Genomic DNA, 22,550 nt, shown 5'->3' with positions numbered 1-22,550 from the left:
GCTCCTCCTCCCTTCCTCTCCTTCTCCTCTTCCTTCTGCTCCTCCTCTCCTCCTGCTCCTCTCTTCCTCTCACTCCTCTCCTCCTGCTGGTGAGGGAGGTGTTCCCACAGGGCTGTCAGTGTCCATCCCCAGAGAAGGGAGGACGTGGGAAGCACCAGCCATGCCTTGCCAGCTGCGTGCAGGTACAGCCCTGTCCCTGACTCCGGCCTCTCGTGTGTTCTGCAGGGGCGCTGGGCATCTCCTGGGTGAAGTATTACTGCCAGTATGAAAAAGAGGCAAAAACCTTACGGATGACACCCATAGACCAGAAGCCTGGAGCTAAGCAAGTGAGTTGGATGTCTGCAAACATTGGCCTAGCCATGGGGTCTCCCCTTGCACTCGCCCGTGCCATCCTTCCCGTGCCATCCCTTCCCGTGCCATCCCTTCCGTGCCAGCTGTGTGGGTGCCCCGTGCAGGAGCAGGTGCCAGCCCTGCCATGGGAGCAGTGTCGCTGCTCCGGCCACTCCGGCCGCAGGCTGGGCCCAGGGCAGCGCCTGGGGATGGGCTCCTGGCCACAGGGCAGGGGGGAGGCTCCATCCCCTCCCTGCCTTGTCCCCACAGGGCGGTTTGGTGTCACCTGAAAGAGCCACCTCCCTGAGGAGAGGTCTCACCCCTCTGTGTCCCTGGAGCTGAGGTCCGGCAGGGTTTGGCAGCAGGACATGGGTCCATGTGGCGTGAGCAGTGCTGGGCAGTGCTGACCCACGAGTTCGGTCTGGGGTGAAGCTTGTGCTGATGTTGATCCTTCCCCATGCACTTGGGCTGTGAGCTGCAGCCTGGGCTTCACGAGCCCTCTGGCAGCCACTGCAGTGCTTGAATGACTCAAGTTGCTGCAGGAGTTACTGCTCCCAAACACAGCATTTCCCTGCCTCCTCCTGTGCTCACAGCACTGCTCTGTGGTTTGCCTTCTGCTCTCGGCACTGGTTCTGTGAGACTGGGACAGTGTTAGGAGAGGAGGGGAGGGCAGCAGTGCAGCTCCAAACTGCACTAAGGCAGTGATTTGGGGAACTGCTGCTTTTCACAAAGTGCTCCAAGTCTGGGAGTTCCCCCAGTGCCTCCTCGTGACAGGGAAGGGGTGGGAGGATGGAGCACAGCCAGTGCCTCCAGCTGAATCCCCCACCCTCCTCTGCCATGGGGCGGGTCCCCAGGGCCTTTCCAGCCCGGTGTGTGCTCCAGTGCATGAGCTCATGGTCTGTTCTTGGCAGCACTCTGCACACTGCAGCAGGAAAATAAAATAGATGTTTTGCAAGTCTTTGGCAGAGACCTGGGCAAAGAAATGTCCAAACTATTGTCTGGAGAGATTTGTTGTCACCTATGCCATAAGCATGTCTAAGAAGGCCAATTACTGCAGGTAGGGGCTTGGAAACGTGTAAATTAGTGCCTTTCCCAAATTCTGGCAGTCGGGGAATCTGCACCATCAGGTCACAGCTGGCCACACAACTTCACAATCACGTTATGGATTGACTGTGCTGCAGAGCACAGGGACATGAACACCCAGAGCCAGGACTGAGCCCACAGTGTCACCTCTCCAGAGCACACCTGCTCTAGGTGGGGTCAGGAAATGTCCCTTTGCCACATGGTGTGTGTGTAAAGCCATCAATGACCATCGGTGGTGTGGGTAACTGGTACTGATGATCAGCCCCAATAAAAATTAGGACCCAGCTCTGTCAGATCAGAGGGGAGTGTGGTTGTGGCCTCAAGCACCAGGGACTGCCTCACCGGGTTTGCTGGAGCAGCGTTCCAGCCCTGCAGAGGCACAGTGCTGGTGTGTGGGGTAGTGCTGCAAAGTCCAGAATGTTCTGTGGCTGAGGAGAGGAAGCCTGGAGCCAGAGCCTCTGATCCCTGCCTGTGTTGGTGGAGGGAGGGCCCCCTGTGCTCCTGTTACTGCCATCGGACTCTCAGGACATCTGTGGGCAGTGCTGGGCTGGGCTGGAGCTGCAGGGGGCTGAGGAACCCAAAATCTTCTCCTGTATTTCTGTTCTCTCACCTTGGCTTTCGTGTTCTCTCCTAGGGCACGTTGGACCTGACCCTGAAATCCTGTGTTAGGAGAAAGACTGACTCCATAGACAAAAGGTTTTGTTTTGACATTGAAACCAATGAAAGGTGAGAGGCTTCATGTTCAGGTGGCCCCAAACCCCACGGGTCTGGAGCAAATCCCTCTTTGCTGTCTATTAAAAACAACTTTTCTTCCTTTCCCTGCCTGTCCCCGGGGGAATTCTACGCAGGTCCGGGACCATCACGCTGCAGGCGCTCTCGGAAGCCAACCGAAGGCTGTGGATGGAGGCGATGGACGGGAAGGAGCCAGTGAGTGTTCCCGGAGCTGTTCCCAGCTGGAATGTGCTGTCGAGCAGTGTCCTCTGCCGGCGGGTGCAGGGCACAGGCAGGGACACGGCCCCTGCTCTGCCCCTCCTGCTTCTCCACTGGTACCTGCCGGTGGATCATGGCCTTGGGCTCCGTGCTGTTCACTCGGCACAGCTCCCTCTGGGCATTTTGGATTTCCCCCTAAATCTCGGGATGTTCCCTGGCTGTGCCAGCCCGCTTGAGGAGTAGCCTTTCTGAGGCTGGGATGCTCCTCACTGCCTGCCAGAGCTGATGTTTTGTCTGTCCCTACTCTGAGCAGCCTTTGGAAAGGTGGGGCTGCCCACCCTGCACCCGTGTTCTCCCACCTTTCTGTGCCTATTGGTGTTTCCTTCCTTCAGTCTGAGCGAAGCTCAGAGCCCTGCAGTTTGCCTACGGAACAGAGAATTTCCCTAGCAACAGGTGCCCCAAGGAAATGCAGAGAGGCATCAGAAACTCCTTTTTGTGCAGATAATGGGATCTTGCTTAATTGTAAAATGATGTTTCTATGGGATATTGTCTTTTTGGCTGTAATTGGCTCTGGGTGATCTATGGATGATTTATGGGTGATCTGTGGGTGGTTTATGGGTGATTTATGGGTGATTTATGGGTGATCTGTGGGTGATTTATGGGTGATCTGTGGGTGGTTTATGGGTGATCTGTGGATAATCTTTGGGTAATCTATGGGTGATTTATCGAGTGCTGCATTGTCTTTCAGAAATAAGTAACCAAATCATGCTGGTGATGCTTTTGTTTCTCCCTCTCCCATTCCCTCTCCCTTTTTCAGATCTACCACAGTCCCATCACAAAGCAGGAAGAAAGTGAGTCACTTCTGTTACTGTTATCTGGGCTCCCAGAGCTGTCCAGAGGCTGGGCAGGGTTTTCCTCACATACTCTCATTCTCAATTGCTGCCAAGTAGCTGTGTCCCCCCTCTGTGGTGGCAGTGTCGCTTCTGTCCTTGCATCACAGTGTCTGGCACTGAGCCCAGATAGGAATGGGTTGCAGACAGTAGAAGTTAGGATGCAATGAGCAGTTTTTATTTACCCAGGAGTAGTGGGATATGGGGTTCAATTTGCACCTCCAAACGCCAGCGTAACAGAGGGGAAAAGATCAATGAGAGACTCTGAGGATATGTCCCTTAGCAAAGATAGTTATAGGGCAATAGAAGTGGCATTTAGTTCCCTGGAGGTCCCACCCACCACAGTGTCCCATGTCCCCCCTCTCGGCAGTGGGGTGCACCTTGGGAGCCCTGGAACACTCCAGGGCCTGGTTAGCTGGGTGAAACCTGCATTCTGTCTCAGAGCTCACTTTATCAGTGCTGTAATTAGCTGGCTCTAATGAGCACAGGGGCATGAGCACAAACCTGCTGTGCAGCCGTGTTCACATGGCACACTGGGAGCAGTGTGACTCAGGGAGTCACTAAATAAACACTCTCTGTTTTTAGTAGATTAGAGCTGGTAAATGTCCCAGTGGTATCACAGCCCTCGGAATCAAGCACCGGGGGGTCTGTGCTGATTCCTGTGGTGAGACTAAGAAACATCTGAGCTTGGTGTTGCTGTTGCTCAGAGCAGAAAGAACCAGTACAGACAACCTGCTGAAAATGCAGGGACCCCATGGGCTTCCCCAGCACAGCCTGTGCTGGACTGGGATTGATCCAGATATATCCTGTGGCTGTTTTTTCCAGCAAAATGTTGTTTTAAGTTAAAAAGAGACAGGCCCAGAGCTGGACTGTGGGTAGTTGGCTGGAACAAGCCCTGTGCTCTGCTTTCCTCAGCACATCAAGCTGGGTTCATTTTGGTTTTTAATTCTAGTGATGTAGAGAAGCAGAAAATACATGATTGCATGATGGGGAAGAGCTTCAACTGCAAATTTTGCTCTAGAAGTGATTAATGAAGTCCTTATCAGACACAATTCACATGTGGCAGGACCTGATTTACACTGCTATTATTAAAGACAGAAAGGGGATAGGGAGCAGTGCTGCAACTCAAAATAAATTGGAGGGGAAATGGGAGAACATATGGAACTAATAACTGCTTGTCAGGATGTACAGAGTGCTGGTGTTTTCCTGGGGGGATGTACGGGATGTGGGGGTAGGTGTGAACATACCTGTGAGCTGGGGCACTGCAGCTTGGGGTGCTGAGAGGAGCTGGAGCTGGGGGTGTCCCAGGGGTCCCCAGGGGTGCTCAGGCAGCTAACGTGGCTTCCTTGTCCAAAACAGTGGAGCTGAACGAGGTCGGCTTCAAGTTTGTTCGGAAGTGCATCAACGCGGTGGAGACGAAAGGTGAGGAGCTGCCCTGCTGTCGGGAGGTGCTGCTGGCCTGGCCCTGCTTCCCATAGTTCCTGTAGTACCGTGTTTGTTGGTCACTGACACGGGACCTTGGCTTTTTTAGCTGAAGAATGCTTGTTCTTCAGGAGCAGAAATCCTGTGTAGTCTGTCATCATACCAAATTCAGTTGGGATTGAACTTCCACCTTTATGCTGTTTTCACTCCTGGCTTTCTCAGTTCTGGCTCTGAGCACACCCACTGTTGGGCAGCAGGAGAGCAGCTCTGACAGCCCATGCTGGGGGCCAGGCAGAGCTGAGGAGGGTACAGGGTTGTTCAGCCCCAGTCTGTGCAGCAGCAGGACAGAAGAAGGCTGAGAGGTGGCAGCTCATCCTCTGGGCTGTCTCGTGTCTCCCAGCCTGCACCAGTGAATGTCCAGTGAACTTCACCAGAATGGGCTGGAGGAGTAGGGTGAATCCCTCAGAACTGCTGGATGCCCAGGCTGCTGCGGGGAATGATGCCTGGGTTCATCTCCAGAACCTCTGGGGCTGTGGCAGCCAAGGCCTGCTGGAGAGGGGAGCAATGGGGTGACAAAGACCCTGCTCACAGAGCTGGGAAGGACAGTGGCTCTGCCTGTCCCAGCACTGGCCAGTGTTTTCAGAATCTACTTCAATGTGTTTGTCTTCTCTCTGGGTTTGAGCAAATTCGTGTTAAACCTGCACCCCCCAGAAATGGCACGTTTGGGCTGGTGTATCCCATGCTCTGGCTGACCGGGATGTGATCCCGCAGAGCCGGGGATGTGGGACAGAACCCGGCAGCAGGGAGAGCAGCTCCACTAGATGGGGCTTTTGGGCTTCCAACCAGCGGGAGGACCTTGGCTGACACTCCTGGCTTTCTCCTCTTAGGAATCACCACGGAGGGCGTGTACCGGACTGTTGGCAGCAATATCCAGGTGCAGAAGTTGCTCAATGCCTTTTTTGGTAAGAATTAATTATTCCATGCAATTACCCTGTCGCGGTTTTGAATTGCTGGGGAGGGACAGAGAGTATCAAGTACCCCAGTAAGAAATGTCCAGTGTGGGTTTTGGGTCCCTGCAACCCCTCTGGGTCACATTCCCCTCCTTTCCTGGGCTTTTTCCCCTTCTTTCCTATATCATGGTGAGCTGGACTGGGATAACACAGTGAGCTGGACTGGGGAGGCAGCCTCTGCAGGGAGGCCTCCATCCTGGTGTAAGGTTTTTCCCTGGAAGGACGGGGACACCTCACTGTGTGCATTAAGGAGTCAGTGTACCTGTTAAGAAGTCAATGGATGCATTCCTGCTGTGAGCCTGCCTGTGGCTGGATCTGTCTGTCACAGAATGTGGCAGCTGGGGGCAGTCTTTGTAGGAGACTCCCTGGGCAGGCTGTGGGGCTCAGCAGTGCAGCTCCGTGCTGGGACAGGTGCTGCCAGGCTGGGACCTGGCTGAGGCCATCGTGCCCCGACCCCTGTGAGCCCCTGGGGTGAGCCCAAGGCTGAGCCATTCTCTGCAGCCCTGCCTGGGGGCTGGAGCACAGGGCAGGGAGTGGGATCCCCTCACACTCAGACACCTGATATTAATGCACCATTCAAAGCCTTTGCTGTTGCTTCCTACTGCTTCTACTCTGGATGTTGTTTATTAAGAGGCTGGTTTGTGCTGGCATCTGGCTGTGCCCAGTTCTCACAGAGCCATGACTGGCTCCACTCGCCTGTGACTCATTGCTGAGCCTCAAGTTTTATTGCTGCTTGATTCTCACCCTCCCTGTGAGCAGCTCTGTGGTTTCTCCTCCAAACCACACCAGTGAGTGGCTTTTTGTTTTGTTTATCTGCATGGCCTGGATAACCACTTGCTACCCACTGGGTATGAATGCACCATGGAAAGTCCAACACCACAGAAATAACTGCTGCAGCAGGATTTCAACCTGAACTGCTCTAGGGAGTTAGATTTTTGTTTGTTTGTTTGTTTCTAGTCCTCTTTCTTTTTAAAAATAAATCCTACTGTTTATTTTTTTAGTCTAGCTGTCCCCCATCCTACAACCACATCCTTCACTTCATGGCACCAGAATCATGATGTGGTTGTTCAGTGAGGGTGGGTAGGAGCAAACTGTCCTTCCACACTGCTGGGCCTCCCTGAGCTCCTTCCTCTCTGTGCAGTGAGAGGGAATGCTTCCAGAAGAGCATTCAGGGGAGCAAAGGGGGGATTGGACAGATTACTGTGGATGTCAGAAAGTTTGTCTTGGGCCTGTTGAAATCTGTTGTTTCTGCCAGTCTTGGGAAAAAGCAAACTATAGAGAATACGTCCTCACTGGCTTTTCAGCACTGCTTAAATGTTATCTTCTGCTTCCCCCCTTGTCCCTCATTAGCACTGCTCCCCAGCCTCTCCAAAGTCCTGACACTGGTGCTTTTCCCAGCTTTTCCCTGTTCTGGTTTTCCCAGCTACGGGAATCAGAAGGTCTCTTTGTGTGCTGCTGTGGCTTCATATGTCTCGAGGGGAAACCCCACCAGAGCAGACTATTTATAAACAACCTCTAGATGAACCTTATTTTAAAGCTGTTTTGTTTTTCTTCCAGATCCAAAATGCCCTGGGGACGTGGATCTCCAGAGTGGGGACTGGGACATCAAGACCATTACCAGTTCACTCAAGTTCTATCTCAGGTAGCACTGCAGGTCACCCCTGCCCCAGGGGGGCAAAGGAGCCCGGGGCTGATTCAGGTGAAAAGTGGAGTAATTTGCCAGATGTTTACATCTGGCTGTTGGAAAGGGCAGAGTCACAAAGGCTTGGGGAAGAGGACTGGATTTTGATAAATCTGGGTGTTGCAGAACCCCCCCATGCCATGGGGAGAGCTCTTTCAGGGGCACTTCTTGGGGGAGGTGCTGCTGTGGTGGCACTGAGGGAGCAGCCGGGTTCCCGTCGCTCCAGGGTCGGTGACGAGCAGGTCATGCTGTCCTGCAGAACTCAGTTTTCTTTCTGGTTGTTGCAGGAACCTGTCTGAACCCGTCATGACATACAAGCTCCACAAAGAGCTGGTCCTGGCTGCCAGTAAGTGCCACAGCTGCCCCACTGATGGTCCCTGGCCCTGCCCTCCCCAGACAGGGTCCATCAAAATCACTTGGCAGAGCTCTGCCAGCCCAACTCCGTGGTGTCTGGCTGCTACCCCTGTACAAAGAGCAGTGACCCTCCTTTTCAAGTGCTTACCTGTGCAGGGGAGGTGGATTTTCCTTCTTTCCTTTGCTGCTGCAGTGCCCTTCCTTTGAACAGGGTTTCGTGCTCTTAGAGAGTCTGGAGAACCAGGATATGTCACTCACCTGAGAGCAGCACAACACTCCCACGAGAATTGCTGCCCTATAGTATTGATATATTTATTTTAAAACCCACAGATAGGTGTTCCCTTTAGGTTGTGAAATTTGTCCTGGGATGTTGAATCCAAAGTGTTTACCAGCACATGAAAGACATTTCTCTGCTGCAGCTCTTGGGATTGAGCCACAGCCAGGAATAACAGAAGTCAGCCAGGAAGCACAGGTGTATTGCCAGGCCCTCACGTGTGCTGAGCTGGTCCGTCCTCAATGTCCCCTCATCGTGGCCATTGCAGATAAGCCGTGACAGTTGTGAACTGGCTGCATCCTCAGAGTGTGTTGGGAGCCAGTGTCCTGTGAGGGAGACAGAGGGATGCAGGAAGCTGGTCCTTGCTCTCAGCATGGGAGTGCTGGCATTCAGAAATATGTGGCATTAGAACGTCCCTCACTCCCCTGTGCACCTGGAAGTCAATGGGAGGGGAGGGGCCACCTCTCCTCCATGTGGCTCCCTGGAGAATGAATAACACCCGTTCCTTCTTGGAAAGGGAAATGTTCCACCTCCTGCTGATGGTGCTAAATAAAGCCCAGGATTTATTAGTTACAGAACTGATTTAAGTCTATGATGTCTGGGCAGGACCCTGATCCCTTCCCTGCCCTCCCTCAGAAACTTGCAGCATTGAGCTTCCCAGCCACTAGATCCCAAACCATTCTTACGCTGAGTATTTTATTGTTTCTGGATTATTTATGCTTCTAAGGGTGACCTCTTTGGGTCAGGGACTCAGTTTTTTTCCCTGCGGGATATTTTGGGTGTTGTTCAGTGTTAGACTCTCTGTACTCCCAGGTGTGCAGGGTGAGGGTGCCAAGGGAGGACCTGCCCATGCCCAGCCTCTTTCAGCGTGTGGCCCTGAGCTCCTTTTCAAGCTCCATTTCTTCCTCTTTCTACCTCATGTTGTCCCTCTCAGTGTTCACCCTGTTGCTGTGAAGTCTCACTTCCCTCTGCTCCCTCTTGCTCTCCCACTGCACGGAGAACAACTTTGGTTTCCTTTGGCTTTATCTTTCCCTGGTGTATTTACTTCGAAAGTGGTGGGCACAAACTCTTCTTTGTGTTCCTGCTTTCCAGAGTCCGAGAACTTGGATTACAGGCTGGGAGCTATTCATGCACTGGTGTATAAACTGCCTGACAAGAACAGGGAGATGTTAGAGCTCCTCATCCAGCACCTCGTCAAGTAAGCAGATGTTTTCCTCTAAAACCAAAGAAAGGGAATAATGGAATCAGCAGAGAGAAGGAAAATTAAAGCCAGAAGTTAGTTCTGGATAAATAGGATATAGGATTTAAATGATTCCTTTGTTGAGTCCTTTTGTGTATGTGTTGTGCAGATGACTTTTGATTTCAGAGTTAAAGCGGAGCTGGGAGTGGGGAGGGATCAAATGAAAATGCTGTCAGCACGTTGCTCTCCCAGCAGCTGTCCCAGCCAAACGTGCACGTCGGAGCGAGAACCGTGTTTGTCTCTGCCGGGAAACGGGTTCTCCTCAGACACAGTGAAGAAAATTGAAGGACTGATTCTTACTTTTTCCTGGGGTTTTTATGGCTTGTAGTAAGATCTGTTTGGAAAAAACCAAACCAAACCCTGTTCCTCCTTCCCCTGCTCTCTGCAGTGTGTGTGAGCACAGCCGGGAGAACCTGATGTCGCCGTCCAACATGGGCGTGATCTTCGGGCCCACTCTCATGCGGGCGCAGGAGGACACTGTGGCAGCGATGATGAACATCAAGTTCCAAAACATCGTGGTGGAGATCCTGATCGAGCACTTTGGGAAGGTACAGGGCAGCCCCCGGAGCTGCTCCGGCTGCTCCTGCTCACTGTTGCTGCGGCAACGCGGCAGCGCTCCGGCTCCTTCGGGAGTCTGCTTAGGCTGGGTTTGTGTAACACACTGCTCTGAAAGGCTTCAGGAGGAAACAAAGAATGGCATGTGTGTTCTTCACCGTGGCCTTTAGCTGGTCCCAGAGCAAACACCGAGTCTGGGCGTTTTTGCTTTTTCTTTTTAAATAAGGGTAATCTTTATTGCAAAACCCCTATTGTATGGCTGGACATTAGAGGGCCTGACACTTTCCTTTGCTAGACAGGAGCTAGGCCAGAGCAGAACTGGTTTTAACGTGCACAGTCCAAGATGAGACACTACACGACTGTTAAATCAGGGGAAAAAAAACAGAGCAGACAGGTATTGAATGGTTGATGAAAGTAATTCAGCTGTGAATGCGATCTGTTCAGATCCAGGTGTGAGGACAGCGTGGGGATGGTGTGGGAAGTCCAGGGGGAGCTGCTCCCTGGAGTGTGGGGAGTCTGGGGAGCTGCTGCCTGGAGTGGGGTGGTCGGAGGAGGCTGCAGCTGGTGTCCCGTGCCTGTGGTGTTGGGGCAGTGAGCCCTGGAGACCCTCCAGCCCCACCTGCCTTCCCTGGATCTGTGCTGGCTGGTTCAGCCTGAGCAGCACCCAGGCTCCAGCTGCTGGGATGGTGCTGAAGATCCATGTGCAGGCAACAGCTTTGTGGTGTGGAGTTGTGTCTTTGGAGAGCAGGATGTGCCACTGTCTCTGCTTGCTCCTGGCGGTACCCGGTGTCGGCTCGGGGACGTCAGGGGGGCTGGGGATGGCAAGACCTGTGTGTTAATAGTTAAAGCTTGAGCAGCATTTGCATCCCGAGCAGCAGATCCCAAGCAGGGTGCAGACTGATTCCCTGGTAACTGCCCCAGGTTCCAAGGAGTGGGTTGGTCCTTCAACTTTTCATGACAGCACACACAGTGTCCAAACTTCTCTCATGCCTTGGAGGCACGGAAGGTGTGGAGCCATCTGTTCAGGGATGCTGTTTGCTGTGAGGGGGCTGGGGCAGCTCCCAGCAATAGGGCAGCACAGGGGCAGGGAGAGGAAAGGAAGAGGTGGCTGAAGCTGGATCAGCAAGGTTCTTGCAACAGGAGATGTGGAGCCAGAGCAACCAGGTGGGGACCAGATGTGGGGGTGTGACCAGATGCGGGGGTGGAAGTTGGCTGTAGTGCCAAGGATTGAAACCAGAGACACAGGATGAAAGAGCTCAGAGACACTTCTGAGTATCCACACCAGAAGCTCAGGGAAACACAAGGCAGTTCCTTTATAGGTCTCTGTTAAGGCTTTTAAGTTCCCACAGAAAAATAGGGACTGGTTTGTGTCTGGGGTCTCACCCAGCTCGCTCCAGAGCTGAGGCTCTGTCCTCCCCCCATATAGCCCATGGCTCAGGCTGAGTCACCACACCATTGCCCTGCCACCTCCAAGAGCTGGGAGCACACCTTTAATTAAACCACATGTCCCTTTGCTTGCTTTTAATTTCTCTAGCAATAAGGTTAAGTTAGTCACATTTACTAGATTGAGCTTGTAAGTTCAGTGTTTTAGAGCTGAGTGTCTTCAGCTCACACATGAGCAAACAGATGAGTCTGGAGGAAGAGGGGATGTGGGTTATGTGGTGCAATGTGAAGGCTCCGAGGGCAAAGTAACTATGAAGTCTTTGTGGATAATATTACTGTTTTCACAGCTCATGTTTCAGTACCATGAGTTAAGTTGAATAAGTTAAATAGGTTGATTGTTCTGGAAACATCTTCTTCCCTATACAACCCTCCTTAAGGTGAAGGTATGTAGATATCTTTGTACCTTCAGGTTGTTTAACTTGGATTTTCATTTAGAAGCAAAACAGAGGCTGCACTCACGTCTTAAACAGAGTTGTTTGTGGTGGGTTTAGCTTGGGTCTCAGGTGTTGAAAAGCACCTTGTCAAAACAGCATTCTGTGGTACCTCTATAAGCATCCATGGGGAACTTAACACTTCTTTAAAAACCAGGATTGGATTCTGGTCAGGATATAGGAAGGAGGTTGATATTTCAAAAAAATTGCTCTCCTGCAGGCAATACTTTGCTGTTTTAATAATACATGAGCTGCTGCTTTTAACTCCCTCTAATTCCAGTCAGGGAGAGCACTCCAGACCTTGTGTTCCAGAGTGGGAAACGTGTCCTGCCCCTGCCCAGGCAGAGCCCTGTGGGCACTGAGCCAGCACATGCCCTGTGCCACCAAACCCTGAGTGGTTTTGGTTTTTTTCCCAGAGAGGGTGTGGAGTCTCCCTCACCGGTGATGTTCCAGAACCATCTGGACACAGTCCTGTGCCGTTTGCTCCAGAGGACCCTGCCTGAGCAGGACGATGGACTGGATGGCCCACTGTGCTCCCTTCCAGCCTGAACCATCCTGTGGTTCCTGCTGCTCCTCTCCCCATGCAGGGGGGGCAGGCTGTCAGCAGCCAAGCCGGGTCCCAGCACATGGATTATCCCAGAGCAGCCCAGCTATGGGGTGTGGGCAGCCTGGCTGCTGCTGCTGCTCACTGGGTCCAAGGAGGTTGAACTAGGGATGTGCTTTCCTCTCCCATCCCTCATCCTGACCTCCCAGTCCTGCTCTTTGGCTGGCAGAAGAAGGAATACACTTTTGGTTTGAATTACCAAAATGGGGCACTTAATCAAAGCAAAATGTTACATTTCTTCATGTTCAGATTTTTCTGGGTGACTCAATGAAGTTGTTTTTCTACATCAAAGTGTGGCCCGAGGGTGTGGTGGCCCAGCACTCTCATCCTCTGGGCTGGAGCCTGGAGGGGACCAGCTCCACATCTCCCAGGACAGGCAGTGAAGCCTCCAGGCAGCTCAGGCCACCCCTCCACAGTAACTCAGGCTTTCAATCCTAGTATAACTTCAATTAACATCCCTGGGAATAACCTCGGAGCAGCTTCTTTGGACCTTAACACTATGTTTCAGCTATTCAAATGAAATTCTTTTTCAGCTCTTAAAAAAAGCCCTGACATAAATAAGAACCTCTCAATTAAACCCACCAAATAGGTGCCACATGACCACTGAGTAAAGGAGATAAAAGTCAGCAGTATTGTTTTTATGCCTCTATTTCTTCCCAGGTGATTTCCTGGTACCACACACTTCATTGTAAGCCAAGAGCTGGAGGGTTGTAGCGGTAGATCTGAAACAGTGACGGGTTGGTTTGGGTGTTTTGGAGATCATATCACCTCACCAGTGGGAATTTTGATGTTCCTCAGGAACTGTCAGCTCCAAAGCTTCAAAGCCTCCCTTGTCTGCTCCAGGAGAATTTGCTTCTAGAGATTGTCTGTGTTTGTGATCTCACTGCTGAGCCGTGGGGATGCTGTCGTGGGGGGGGAGGGTGTTGTTGGGGGGGAGGGTGTTGTTGGGGGGGAGGGTGTTGGTGGTGTGGAGGTTATTGGTGGTGGGGAGGTTACTGGTGGTGGGGAGGGTGTTGGTGGTGGGGAGGTTATTGGTGGTGGGGAGGGTGTTGGTGATGGGGACGGTGCTGGTGGTGTCCACCATCCCCCCCATGCTGGGTGGGGCACCTGTGGGAGGTGAGGCAGCAGCCCCTTCGTGTTGGGTCACTTGGACGTGTCCCCCTTTGCAGATCTACTCTGGCCCCCCCGAGGACACCACGGCCCCTCCAGTGCCCCCACCCAGGGTGGCTGCCCGGCGCCACAAACCCATCACCATCTCCAAACGTCCCCTGAGGGAAAGACCTGTCTTCTTTGGTGCTTCTGTGGAGGAAAGTGGAGGTCAGTCCAGCTGTTCTCTGATGCCTTACTTGCCTCTCACCCCTCCTGCTTCCTGTAACACCTTTCCAGAAGCGATGGAGGAAACAGCAGCTGGGCTGCACTTCCTTAGCCCTGGACATGGCAGGCGGTGAGGGCTGTTCAGGGAGGAAAGGAAAGCAAAAAACACACACGTGTGGGTTGCATCGTGTCACAAGTCAGATTCCCTGGGATTTGGGTTTTTCTGCTTCCCGCTGTGTTCTCCATTAGCTAAACTAAGGCTGGTTCTTGCACAGGAGAGGCCCAGAGGAGAGGTTTTGTGGCTTCGGAGGCAAAGGTGCAAAGGGAACTGCACAGGGAGTTGGTGGCACGGGAACCAGGGAGGTCTGCAGGGCTGGCTCAGCCACTGGTGGTTCCAGAGCAATAACTCCAAAGTACTTTTTCAAGACTCAGTGATAGTATTTTCTAGACCAAGTTCAATTCTGCTGTTAAATCCGGCTGACTGTAAGGAAATGCTGAAGCCTTTATCGTAATGTTGAAGGGCACATCTGCTTAAAATCATATTTCTGCATCCAATTTGCTCTAATTGTCACTGCAAGCTGTGCCCTGATGCCATTGTTACCAAAGAGATGGCAAATTTCTTTCTCCATTAGAGTTGTCAGAGCTTTGATGATGTTTTAGGCATAAAGTGTACATGAAATGCACTTTATGACACTGGCAAAACACGATTGATTCACATTGCTCCTTAAAACCCCCAGCCTGCTCATGCAGTTGGGGCTGGCCTTGCATTCCAATGCTTCCCCGAGCTGGGAGCAGAAGCACTAGCAGGGAGCAGGCTGCAGGGAGCAGGGAGCAGGCTGCAGGGAGCAGGCAGGGTCACAGCACAGCTCCTGCTCCTGGCTCTGTGGCACGGCCGGAGGGGTGAGGTGGAGGGGTTTTGGTGGGACATGGAGCATGGCACACAACTAACCCCACTGCTCTTGACTCCACAGCAGAGCGGCTCGGCCAGACCCCCAATGGTGGCAGTGTGGAGGCCCCCAAACCGCTGCAGCGCAGCCGCCCGCCCGCACCCCGGCCCGGGGGGGACGAGCAGGGGCGTCCCCCCACCGAGGGCCGGCCCCAGCCCCGCACAGAGCCCGAGCCGGGCCGGCTGGGGGCCAGGCTGCAGGATGGAGGGCCGAAGCCAGCAGGCAAGGCGGCCAACGGTGTGGTGGGCAGCCCGGCCCTGGTGGGCAGCCCGGCCGTGGTGGGCAGCCCGGCCCTGAGGAGCGGCACCCTGCAGGCCAGGAGACCGGCCCCCCGGCCCGGGGGCGGCAGGGACGGTGAGTGTGCCCTGGGACTGTGCCCTGGGACTGTGCTCTGCACTGCCTTGCTCCCAGGGGAAGCCTGAGGTGCCAGAGCCAGCCCTCCCCGGGGCGGGTGGTGGGCTTCTCACCTTGAGTCCTCTTAATATAGCTTGGCAGGAGGGGAGGAGAAACCAGAACAGCCTGAGACGAGGGCACAGCCAAAGTCTGACACTCATTCCATGTTGACTTGGCCCTAAAAGACTTTCAGGATTTAAGTGAATAGTGAGGTTGGCTGGATCTTGGGGAAGAAAAGCAGCTAAGGAGAGGACAAGTAGTGCTACTGGATAAAAGCTCGGAGAAGCAGCGGCCGCAGGGGTCACCAGTTCATGCTGTTCCTCTCCCTTTTGCAAACAGCACTGCACAGCATTTAGTTAAGAACACTTGTCGTTCCCAGGCAGTATCAGCTTCACAGTCAGCAGCTACATTGAGCTTGTCCTCACCAGCCCTATTCCCAGTGCCAGGAAGTTTGTGCTGGGGCAGGGAGCACGGGAGCTGCCTTTCCCTGGACTCTGTCCCTCCCTTCTGGCAATTGGCCACTGTCAGCAAGAGTCAGGGCAGACAGACAGAACTAAATCCACTGACCTGTTTGGTGTCCCCTCATAGACATCCCCCCTCTGGCAAAGCTGCCTGCTCAGTGTTTGTGATCTCCATCCTGCAGGTGAGTGTGACGGTGTCCCTAAGCCGCGTTCCCATGGCGATAAGCCCGTGATAATGCGTCCTCCCGTGAGACCTCCAGATCCACCCTGCAGGACACCAGTCCCTCCAAAGCTGGAGCAGAGGCCGGATCTGATAGCAGGGACAGCAGAGGAGATGCCCTCGTCTGTGTAAGCCAGCAGCCTGTGATGGGTGCGGTGCCAGCGGGGGCTCCGGGGGGCTCGGGAAGCTTAAGGGGGCCAAGGTGAGCCTGGGCAGCAGGAGTAGGAGTAGGTGTCACCTCCCAGAAATTTTGGAAGACGAGGAGGAGAAATACCCAGTTGGTTTCCAGTGCCAGTGTGCAGTGGCTGGAGCCCATGGGCATCCACTGGGCACCGCTGCGAGCACAGGTTCCAGTGTCACTTGGGAAGCTGAGCAGAGGGCACAGCCTCCCTGCTTGTTCCCAGCAAACCTCTCAAGTGAGACACTTCCTGGGGTAAGACAACATCCAGCTTGGATCTCAAGGAAACTGGACGGAGTTCAACTTCCTCCTCAGATTTCTTTCAGATTTTAGAGAGTCAGAAACCCTGCTGGTTTCAGTGGGAATTAAACAAAAGAACAAACAGTGCCGTGAGTGTCAGCTCCAGGACCCAGGGCCAGGCCTTGGCTCTCCTGAACTGCCTGGGAGAACTTCTCTTTCTGTGAGCATGGGCATGAGCACATAAACACTGAAGGAGGGGCCATGAAGGACATGGGTGGAGGTTTATAACCCAGCACATGGGATTACAGGCAAAAGCATGGGAATAATGACTGGATGTGGCTTTTAGTGTGGTGGTTTAGTTGGCATGGTGATGTTTGGTCAAAGGTTGGACTAGATGATCTTGGAGGTCTTCTCCAACCCAGATGATTCCATGATTCCATGGTTCTGTAAGCAGCACAGCCAAAGTGCTGGCAGGTGCTGTGAGGGCAGAGGGCACAGAGCAGGTGGCAGAAGGAGCCCAGCTATGCCTTGGCACAAGAGCTGTCATTTGAAGGGGATCTCTGCAGTTCTGCCAATGCTGTGGCTCTTTCCCCTGGCACAGAGCAGATCTAATTAGCAAATGATCAGATCACTGGCGTGACCTTTCCTGTCCTCTTTGCAGGGTGGCCTCTAGGACCAAGTTCTTTGAGACGGCTTCCCGAAGAACAGGCAGGTAAGGCTGGGGTGGGGAAGGTGGCACGTGGACAGCAGCAGCCCTGCAGCACAGGGTGCTCCCTCTGAGGCAGAGCCAGCACAGCCACCCTGAGCCCCAGCCCCAGCCCCAGCCTGGCTTGGTCTTGCTTGTGGGCAGCAGGTGGGGCTCAGCTAAAATGCTGAAACAAGAACACAAAGAGTAAAATGTGAATCCAGATACAGACTTGATCAATTAAATCTGCCAAGTACCACACGTCCCTGTGGATCCTGTTTGCCATGTGTGTGGGTCTGTGTGGCACAGTGCCCATTGTACTGGGGCTCTGTGGGGAAACAGGTCATGGGCGAGCTGAGCAGGGCTGGTTAGGGCGTGTGGCTGGTCCCACACCGGGGCTGTGTGGGCAGGGGGGCAGAGGGTGATGGGTGGACAGTGTGGGCACCAAAGCCCTCGGCTCTGAGTGCCAGCAGGTGCCACTTGTGATAACATCTGCCCAAATAAGCTCCAGCTTCCCGCTCTGAAGGGTCACCAGCCTCTGCCCAAGGGCGAGCACGTTTGTGAGTCAGTCTGAGAACTGCTGCTGCTAGTGCTGCTGGGGAGATCATTTGTTCTACTGCAAAACACAGCCCTCCCTGCCCGTTACACAGCCTTGAGCAGCCCGTGGGGCTGAGTCGGAGCCTGCTCCTTGCATTCATTTTTTTCTTTATTCTTTTATTTCCTTTTATCCAGTTCTTCATCGCCACAAGGCAGGATCCCAGGTGATGAGAGCTGAGGCTAAAGGTACGTGTTTATGACAACAAATGAAATAATAAACCAAAACCAGACATGTAACACAAATTCAGCATTTATGGGGTGGTGGAAGTCTGGTGGTTGTGCCATCGCTGACGCATTTGTACTGCTGCAGAGCATAGAGCTTGTTTTCTTTTTCCAGGCTTTGTAAGCACCTTGGCCCAGCTGGACCCAGGAGACTTTCTGTGCTTGTGACCCAGGAGCCACAGCTGAGCCTTGCCAGCCCCAGTGCCCTGGAGAGCAGCCTTCTTACTGGACGATGATTTCCGAGCCACAAGTGGCTCAAGAAATTAGAAGAGGGAGACCACGATGGAGGGCAGGCCCTGCCCACACGTCTGTGTTGAACTGTTTTCAGCCCTCCCACCTCTCCTCCCCGCAGGCTGTGGCAGTGCCCCTGTGTGCCCGCACACGTGGTGGCAGCGTGGGCAGGGCTGGGGGACACTGACCAGCCGTGGAAGGGACAGCAGAGCCACCACTGACCTGCTCACTTTTGGGAAATGCCTTGACAAGGGTGACCTCGGACAGTGCAGGGGCTGAGGCCCCATGCTTGGGTGTGAGGGCAGAGCAGCTGCAGCTGGGGTTGGCCCCCCCTGCCCTGAGAAGTCTCTTCCTCTGTGCTTGTATCCCTCGCTTGGTGAGCTGTGCTGCGGTTGCAGCGTGTGGGGCAGCCGTGCCTGGGAATGCTGCCCGTGCTGAGCAGGCTGGGCAGGGACGGGGGAAGCACTGTGCTCAACTCTGGGGGACATCTCCTCATCTCCTGGGCATCAGCACGTCCCTGTCCTGGAAGACTGTGCCAGTGGTCATGGCTGGGCCGGGGCCTTGGCCTGAGCGGGGCTCAGCCCTGCCCGGGGTGGGCTTTTGGGCAGCACTGTCAGTCAGCAGCTCCAAGAGTGCAGCTGGGGGAAGGGGGCAGCAGGTGCTCCTCCTCCTCCTCCTGTGTGAGCCACACTCCCACCAGATCCACTTCCCACAGGCACACCAAGAAGTCTATTCTGGGGTGATTCTGGTGGGCCAGCACAGAGGTGCTGAGGATCTGAAACTCACTGAATGTGGGTCAAACCCACCATTTTTCTAAGAGCTGCCCAGTTTCTTGTTTTCTTGTTTATTGATTTCCAGTCTGAGATGCCCAGTCTGTCCTTCAGCAGTGGTCCTGTGGGCAATGCCTGTTGACCCAGGAGCTGTCCCTGGCCAGGACCACCCCGTGCACCCCCGTAGCAGTAGAGGCTTGTCTGCGGCTCCAGCTCTGGGGCCATACACAGCAGCCTGTGGCTTCCCTGCTTCCTCTGCCAGCCCAAAGGCAATTTCCCCATTTTGAATGGTTTTCCTTAGGTGCTGGGAGCATTCCAAAAGAGTGGCCAAACATTCCACCAGCTGCTTCCCAGGTGCTCCATCCCTGGTGCATGCTGTGTCCTGCCCGGCGCAGGTTTTCCCATGGGATGCTGCCGCTGTCCTTCCCGTCTCCCAGGGCTTTGCCTTGTGTGTGATCTTGTGTCTGTTATTGCTGGATGTCACACGCTGGTGCTCACACATGTCGTGTCCATGGTGCTCCTGCTCCCTTGGCTTCAGCAGTGCCCCAGTTGCTCCCTCCTTTGGATCTGGTACATGAAAGAGGCTTTAAAACCAAACCAGCCTTGTGCTGTGGTGGCTGAGACTGTGCCACAGGCACCAGCAGCACCTTGGGGTGTGCTAGGCCCCTCCTGCTGCAGCCCCTTGCCAGCAGCTCCAGGACAGGTGTCTTGGAGCAAGTAGGATGGAGATGAAGTCAGAGGGAGCTGCTCTGACCGGCCCAGTGGCAGCCTCGTCCCCTCCTGGGGTGACTGCCCCAGGGCTGTCAGGCTGGTGGCTCCCACACACAAGGCCAGCATTTCCCAGCTTCCTTCCCTGCTCAGGGCTGTGCTTTAGGGACCCCTCAAGCCTGTCAGTTTGGGAAGCTCCAAGGGTTCTGCTGTGGGCGGCTCTGGAGGGGACACCCCCAGCACCCATCCTGCAGGAGCAGTGGCTGTCACATCCCCCTCCTGCTCACAGACCCCCGAGACAGAGCCGGGCTCCACGGGCAGGGGGTCTAAGAGCAGTTGAGTTTCAGTCTGACAGTGTGAACAGTGGGGAGGAAGCAACTTCTTGCAGACATGTTTCATTGTGTCCTTTTAAAGCCCTTTGTCACTTGTGTGTCTGTGCTGGTTTTTCCGCCTCTGTGGGCGCAGCTGAACATGGAACCAGTAGTGGAGTGGTGGGGGGCTGGGGGTGAGGGGGGCTGTGGGACCCAATCCCTGCTGCCATAGAGGTGCAGTCCCCATTGCTCTGGGCACAGTTCCTGCTGCCAGTGCCGCAGGAGCAACAGCTGGAACTCGGGATTGCCCCGTGTGGGTGGCAGCCCCCTGGCATCAGCCTGGGAGCTGTTTTTGTGTGTACAAACGTAGGTTGCTACAAGTGTTTATAAAGTTTCCATGAAGTCAAAAAGAACTGTCCCGGTGTGTTTTGTTCCTCTTTTTCCGGTGCCTGAGTGCTGTCCCTGCTGCTGCCCTCTCTGTGGGCAGGTCCCCGGTGGGGTCCTGGCCCTACACCCCAGGGAGGCTGCCCAGGGCTGTGTCCGTGGGACTGGCAGTGCCCTGGGCTCTACACGGCCCCACTCTGTGTTTGCAGTCCCCAGCCCCGGGTTTCTGCATTTTCTGACAGGAGAAGCTGTTCTGCAGAGGCTGAATATTCCCGTGCTGCCACAATGCCAGGGCAGTGTCCTGTGCTGTGAATCACTGAGGCTTCGGATTTGCAGTGACCAGCACCGGCTTCTTTCTGTCAATTAGCACCTTTTTCCTCTCCTTACATCTGTTTTCCTGCCCCTCATGATTCTGACACTGTGCTTTTCAGGCCCCTTGCTTTTCTTTACCAGTGAGCCCTTTCAGGAGACAACAGCTTTCTCTGTCTGAAACGGGAATCTTGCATCTAGCTTTGGAGTCTGGGTTTCTGGAGAAGCCTGACAAGGTGACCACACAGGAGGGAGCCAGAGCAGGAGGGTGTTCCTGGGGACACGGGCAGCTGAGCTGCCCCCACGGCCATGAGAATCCCCAGCTGGAGCAGGGGAGCATTCCCACCCACACTTCTCAGGGCTGGTTGCTGTTCTTGGATCCTCCTGCAATTATTTTGTACCAGCCCAGCCCTCGCCAAGGGCTCTGACGGGCAGCACGAGGCCAGGTTTGCCGGCTCAGAGGGCTGTGCTGTGCCCTGGTTCTGGGCCGGAGCACTCCTGGGGTGGGCACGGATGCAATGCAGCTGGAGCAGCAGCTTGAGGTTTTTCTCCTTGTTTTTTCTGGCTCCTAGTTTCTCTGAAATGTTTTCTCCTGGAGCTGTAACTTTTCCAGAGCTGGATGCCTTCAAAATAGCGGCATTTGGGAAACTAAACTGGTTTTTTTTGCCATTAGCCCTTGTATTAAGTGATTACAAACTGGAATGAGCACCAAGGCACTGCCCCAACAATCCTTGTCTCCCAACCCACAGCTGCCTGGTTTGCTTTCTTACAAAAAACATTTGGATTTATTCTGAGATTTTCCAGCACAAGTAAAGCCTTGTAGGTTTTTATACAGACAGAAGATAAAAAAACAAGCAGTTCCAAAGCTTGAGCCTGGGCCTGAGAGAGTTCTTCTCAGAGGAAGAATTTGGAGAGGCCAAAGACGCTGCAGCAGACACATCTGTGTGATAAATTTAGAATCGAAATGTACTTAGTGGAGCACTGACATCTGAAATTTATGTGTTGCACAGAGACCCATGAAGGCAGTGGAATCCGCCCACGTGGGACTCCTTGCAGGATCAGAGTTTTCAGCTCTGTAGCTCTCCCTGGCCCACCCCACTGCACAATTACCCATCTGGATGCCCTGAGTTGGGAGCAGCTCCCTGTGCCAGGTGGGTTCCTGGCAGTCCTCAGTGGGTTTCTTGTCCCGTACACACAGCTGTAAATCAGGTCAGGACACCAAAAAATCCTGCAATTGGTTTAAACAGTCAGGAGATGCTTTAAACCAGTAAAAGCTGTGATGTTTCTCATTCTCTGTGTTTTCAGAAGGGCTTTAACAACCTCTCTCAGGGGTTCTAAGGGCTCCTGCAAGGCAGAAGTTCTGAAGATTCTTGAAATCCTGTGTAAAATGTGGCCATTCTCATGTTGGCTCAAAGAAAACCCGCAGGAGCTCCATCCTCCCACAGCTCCGTCCTCCCTCACTCTGTGTGCTGCACACCCTGGCTCCCTTTGGTGGCTCAGCCTTGCAGGCTGTCCCCAGTGCCACCCCACCGTGCCACCCCACTGTGCCACCCCACCATGCCACCCCACTGTGCCACCTCACTGTGCCACCCCACCGTGCCACTGTGGTCACTCTGCTCTGGCGGGGACAGGACACGGGGCACGCCGGGCCCTGGTCTCCCTCCCCTTGGTGCCTGCCCACGGTCTGGGTCTGGAGAAAGCCCCAGTGTTGGCCGACGTCCCTCATGTCGGGGCACCCGAGTCGCCGTGACCCCGCTGAGGGCTGCGGTTGCCACCAGCTCATTCCTGGGAGCGCGGGCACAGCTCTGCCAGCCTGGAAGGCACACGGGCTGGCTGCCAGCTCAGTGGGGTCACAGTGCTGGCGCTCGTGGGCCCCCGGGGAGGGGAACTGCTGCCGAAAGGGCTGTTTGACACAGTTCATCATCATTTTAGGAAACAGAACTCTTTTCTGTTCTAAAAATTTCCCACTGGCTGCTCTGAGGACAAGGATAAGCAAACGGCCTTAAAGCACGGGGCCATTTTGGGGCTTTCATGATGTTTTCAGTTTTCTTCTTCTTTCTGGCAACTGAACTTTCTCCAGAGAGCCCGGTGCCGCTCTGCTGGGGAGCAGAGGCATCTCCAAGGGCAGCTCTGGAACCTTCCAGCATGTGGCTCAGCCCCGGTGCCGGCACAGTGGCCATCACCGTCCTGCCCAGCCCCGCAGCTCCGGTGCCTCGGAACGACCGGGGAGGCAGCAGTTCCACAGTGACCTGCAGGTCCTGGTCACCGGTGGCGGGGGCGGGATGTGGGATGCAGAAGGAGGGATGCAGGATGGGGGATGCGGGATGCAGAAG

At 54.3% G+C, this 22,550-nt stretch overlaps 1 protein-coding gene across 3 annotated transcripts in view; it reads left to right on the top strand.

Moving 5' to 3' along the window:
• OPHN1 (oligophrenin 1) overlaps positions 1–19,702 on the top strand; it is a 51,569-nt gene extending 31,867 nt beyond the window's left edge. The window contains exons 9-25 of one of the 3 annotated variants that reach the window (XM_027690698.1): positions 226–326; positions 2,048–2,139; positions 2,262–2,340; positions 3,161–3,194; positions 4,593–4,655; positions 5,543–5,617; positions 7,223–7,307; positions 7,634–7,692; positions 9,067–9,172; positions 9,603–9,762; positions 13,417–13,564; positions 14,536–14,746; positions 14,783–14,862; positions 15,545–15,710; positions 16,662–16,712; positions 17,418–17,468; positions 17,620–19,702. In XM_027690698.1, coding sequence (XP_027546499.1) covers positions 226–326; positions 2,048–2,139; positions 2,262–2,340; positions 3,161–3,194; positions 4,593–4,655; positions 5,543–5,617; positions 7,223–7,307; positions 7,634–7,692; positions 9,067–9,172; positions 9,603–9,762; positions 13,417–13,564; positions 14,536–14,746; positions 14,783–14,862; positions 15,545–15,710; positions 16,662–16,712; positions 17,418–17,460 — 1,553 coding nt within the window. In that variant the 3' untranslated portion in view covers positions 17,461–17,468; positions 17,620–19,702. Of the gene's footprint in view, positions 1–225; positions 327–2,047; positions 2,140–2,261; positions 2,341–3,160; positions 3,195–4,592; positions 4,656–5,542; positions 5,618–7,222; positions 7,308–7,633; positions 7,693–9,066; positions 9,173–9,602; positions 9,763–13,416; positions 13,565–14,532; positions 14,863–15,544; positions 15,711–16,661; positions 16,713–17,417; positions 17,469–17,619 lie in introns of all 3 variants that reach the window. The other 2 variants (XM_027690697.1, XM_027690696.1) reach the window with 2 other exon arrangements.
• Positions 19,703–22,550: the final 2,848 nt, after the last annotated feature.

This window comes from Neopelma chrysocephalum, unplaced genomic scaffold (assembly GCF_003984885.1).
Source record: "Neopelma chrysocephalum unplaced genomic scaffold, ASM398488v2 Primary Assembly neopelma1_81, whole genome shotgun sequence".
NCBI classification, from domain to species: Eukaryota; Metazoa; Chordata; class Aves; order Passeriformes; family Pipridae; genus Neopelma; species Neopelma chrysocephalum.
The sequence above is the reverse complement of the archived record's forward strand: the minus strand, read 5'-3'. Positions and strand labels throughout refer to the sequence as shown.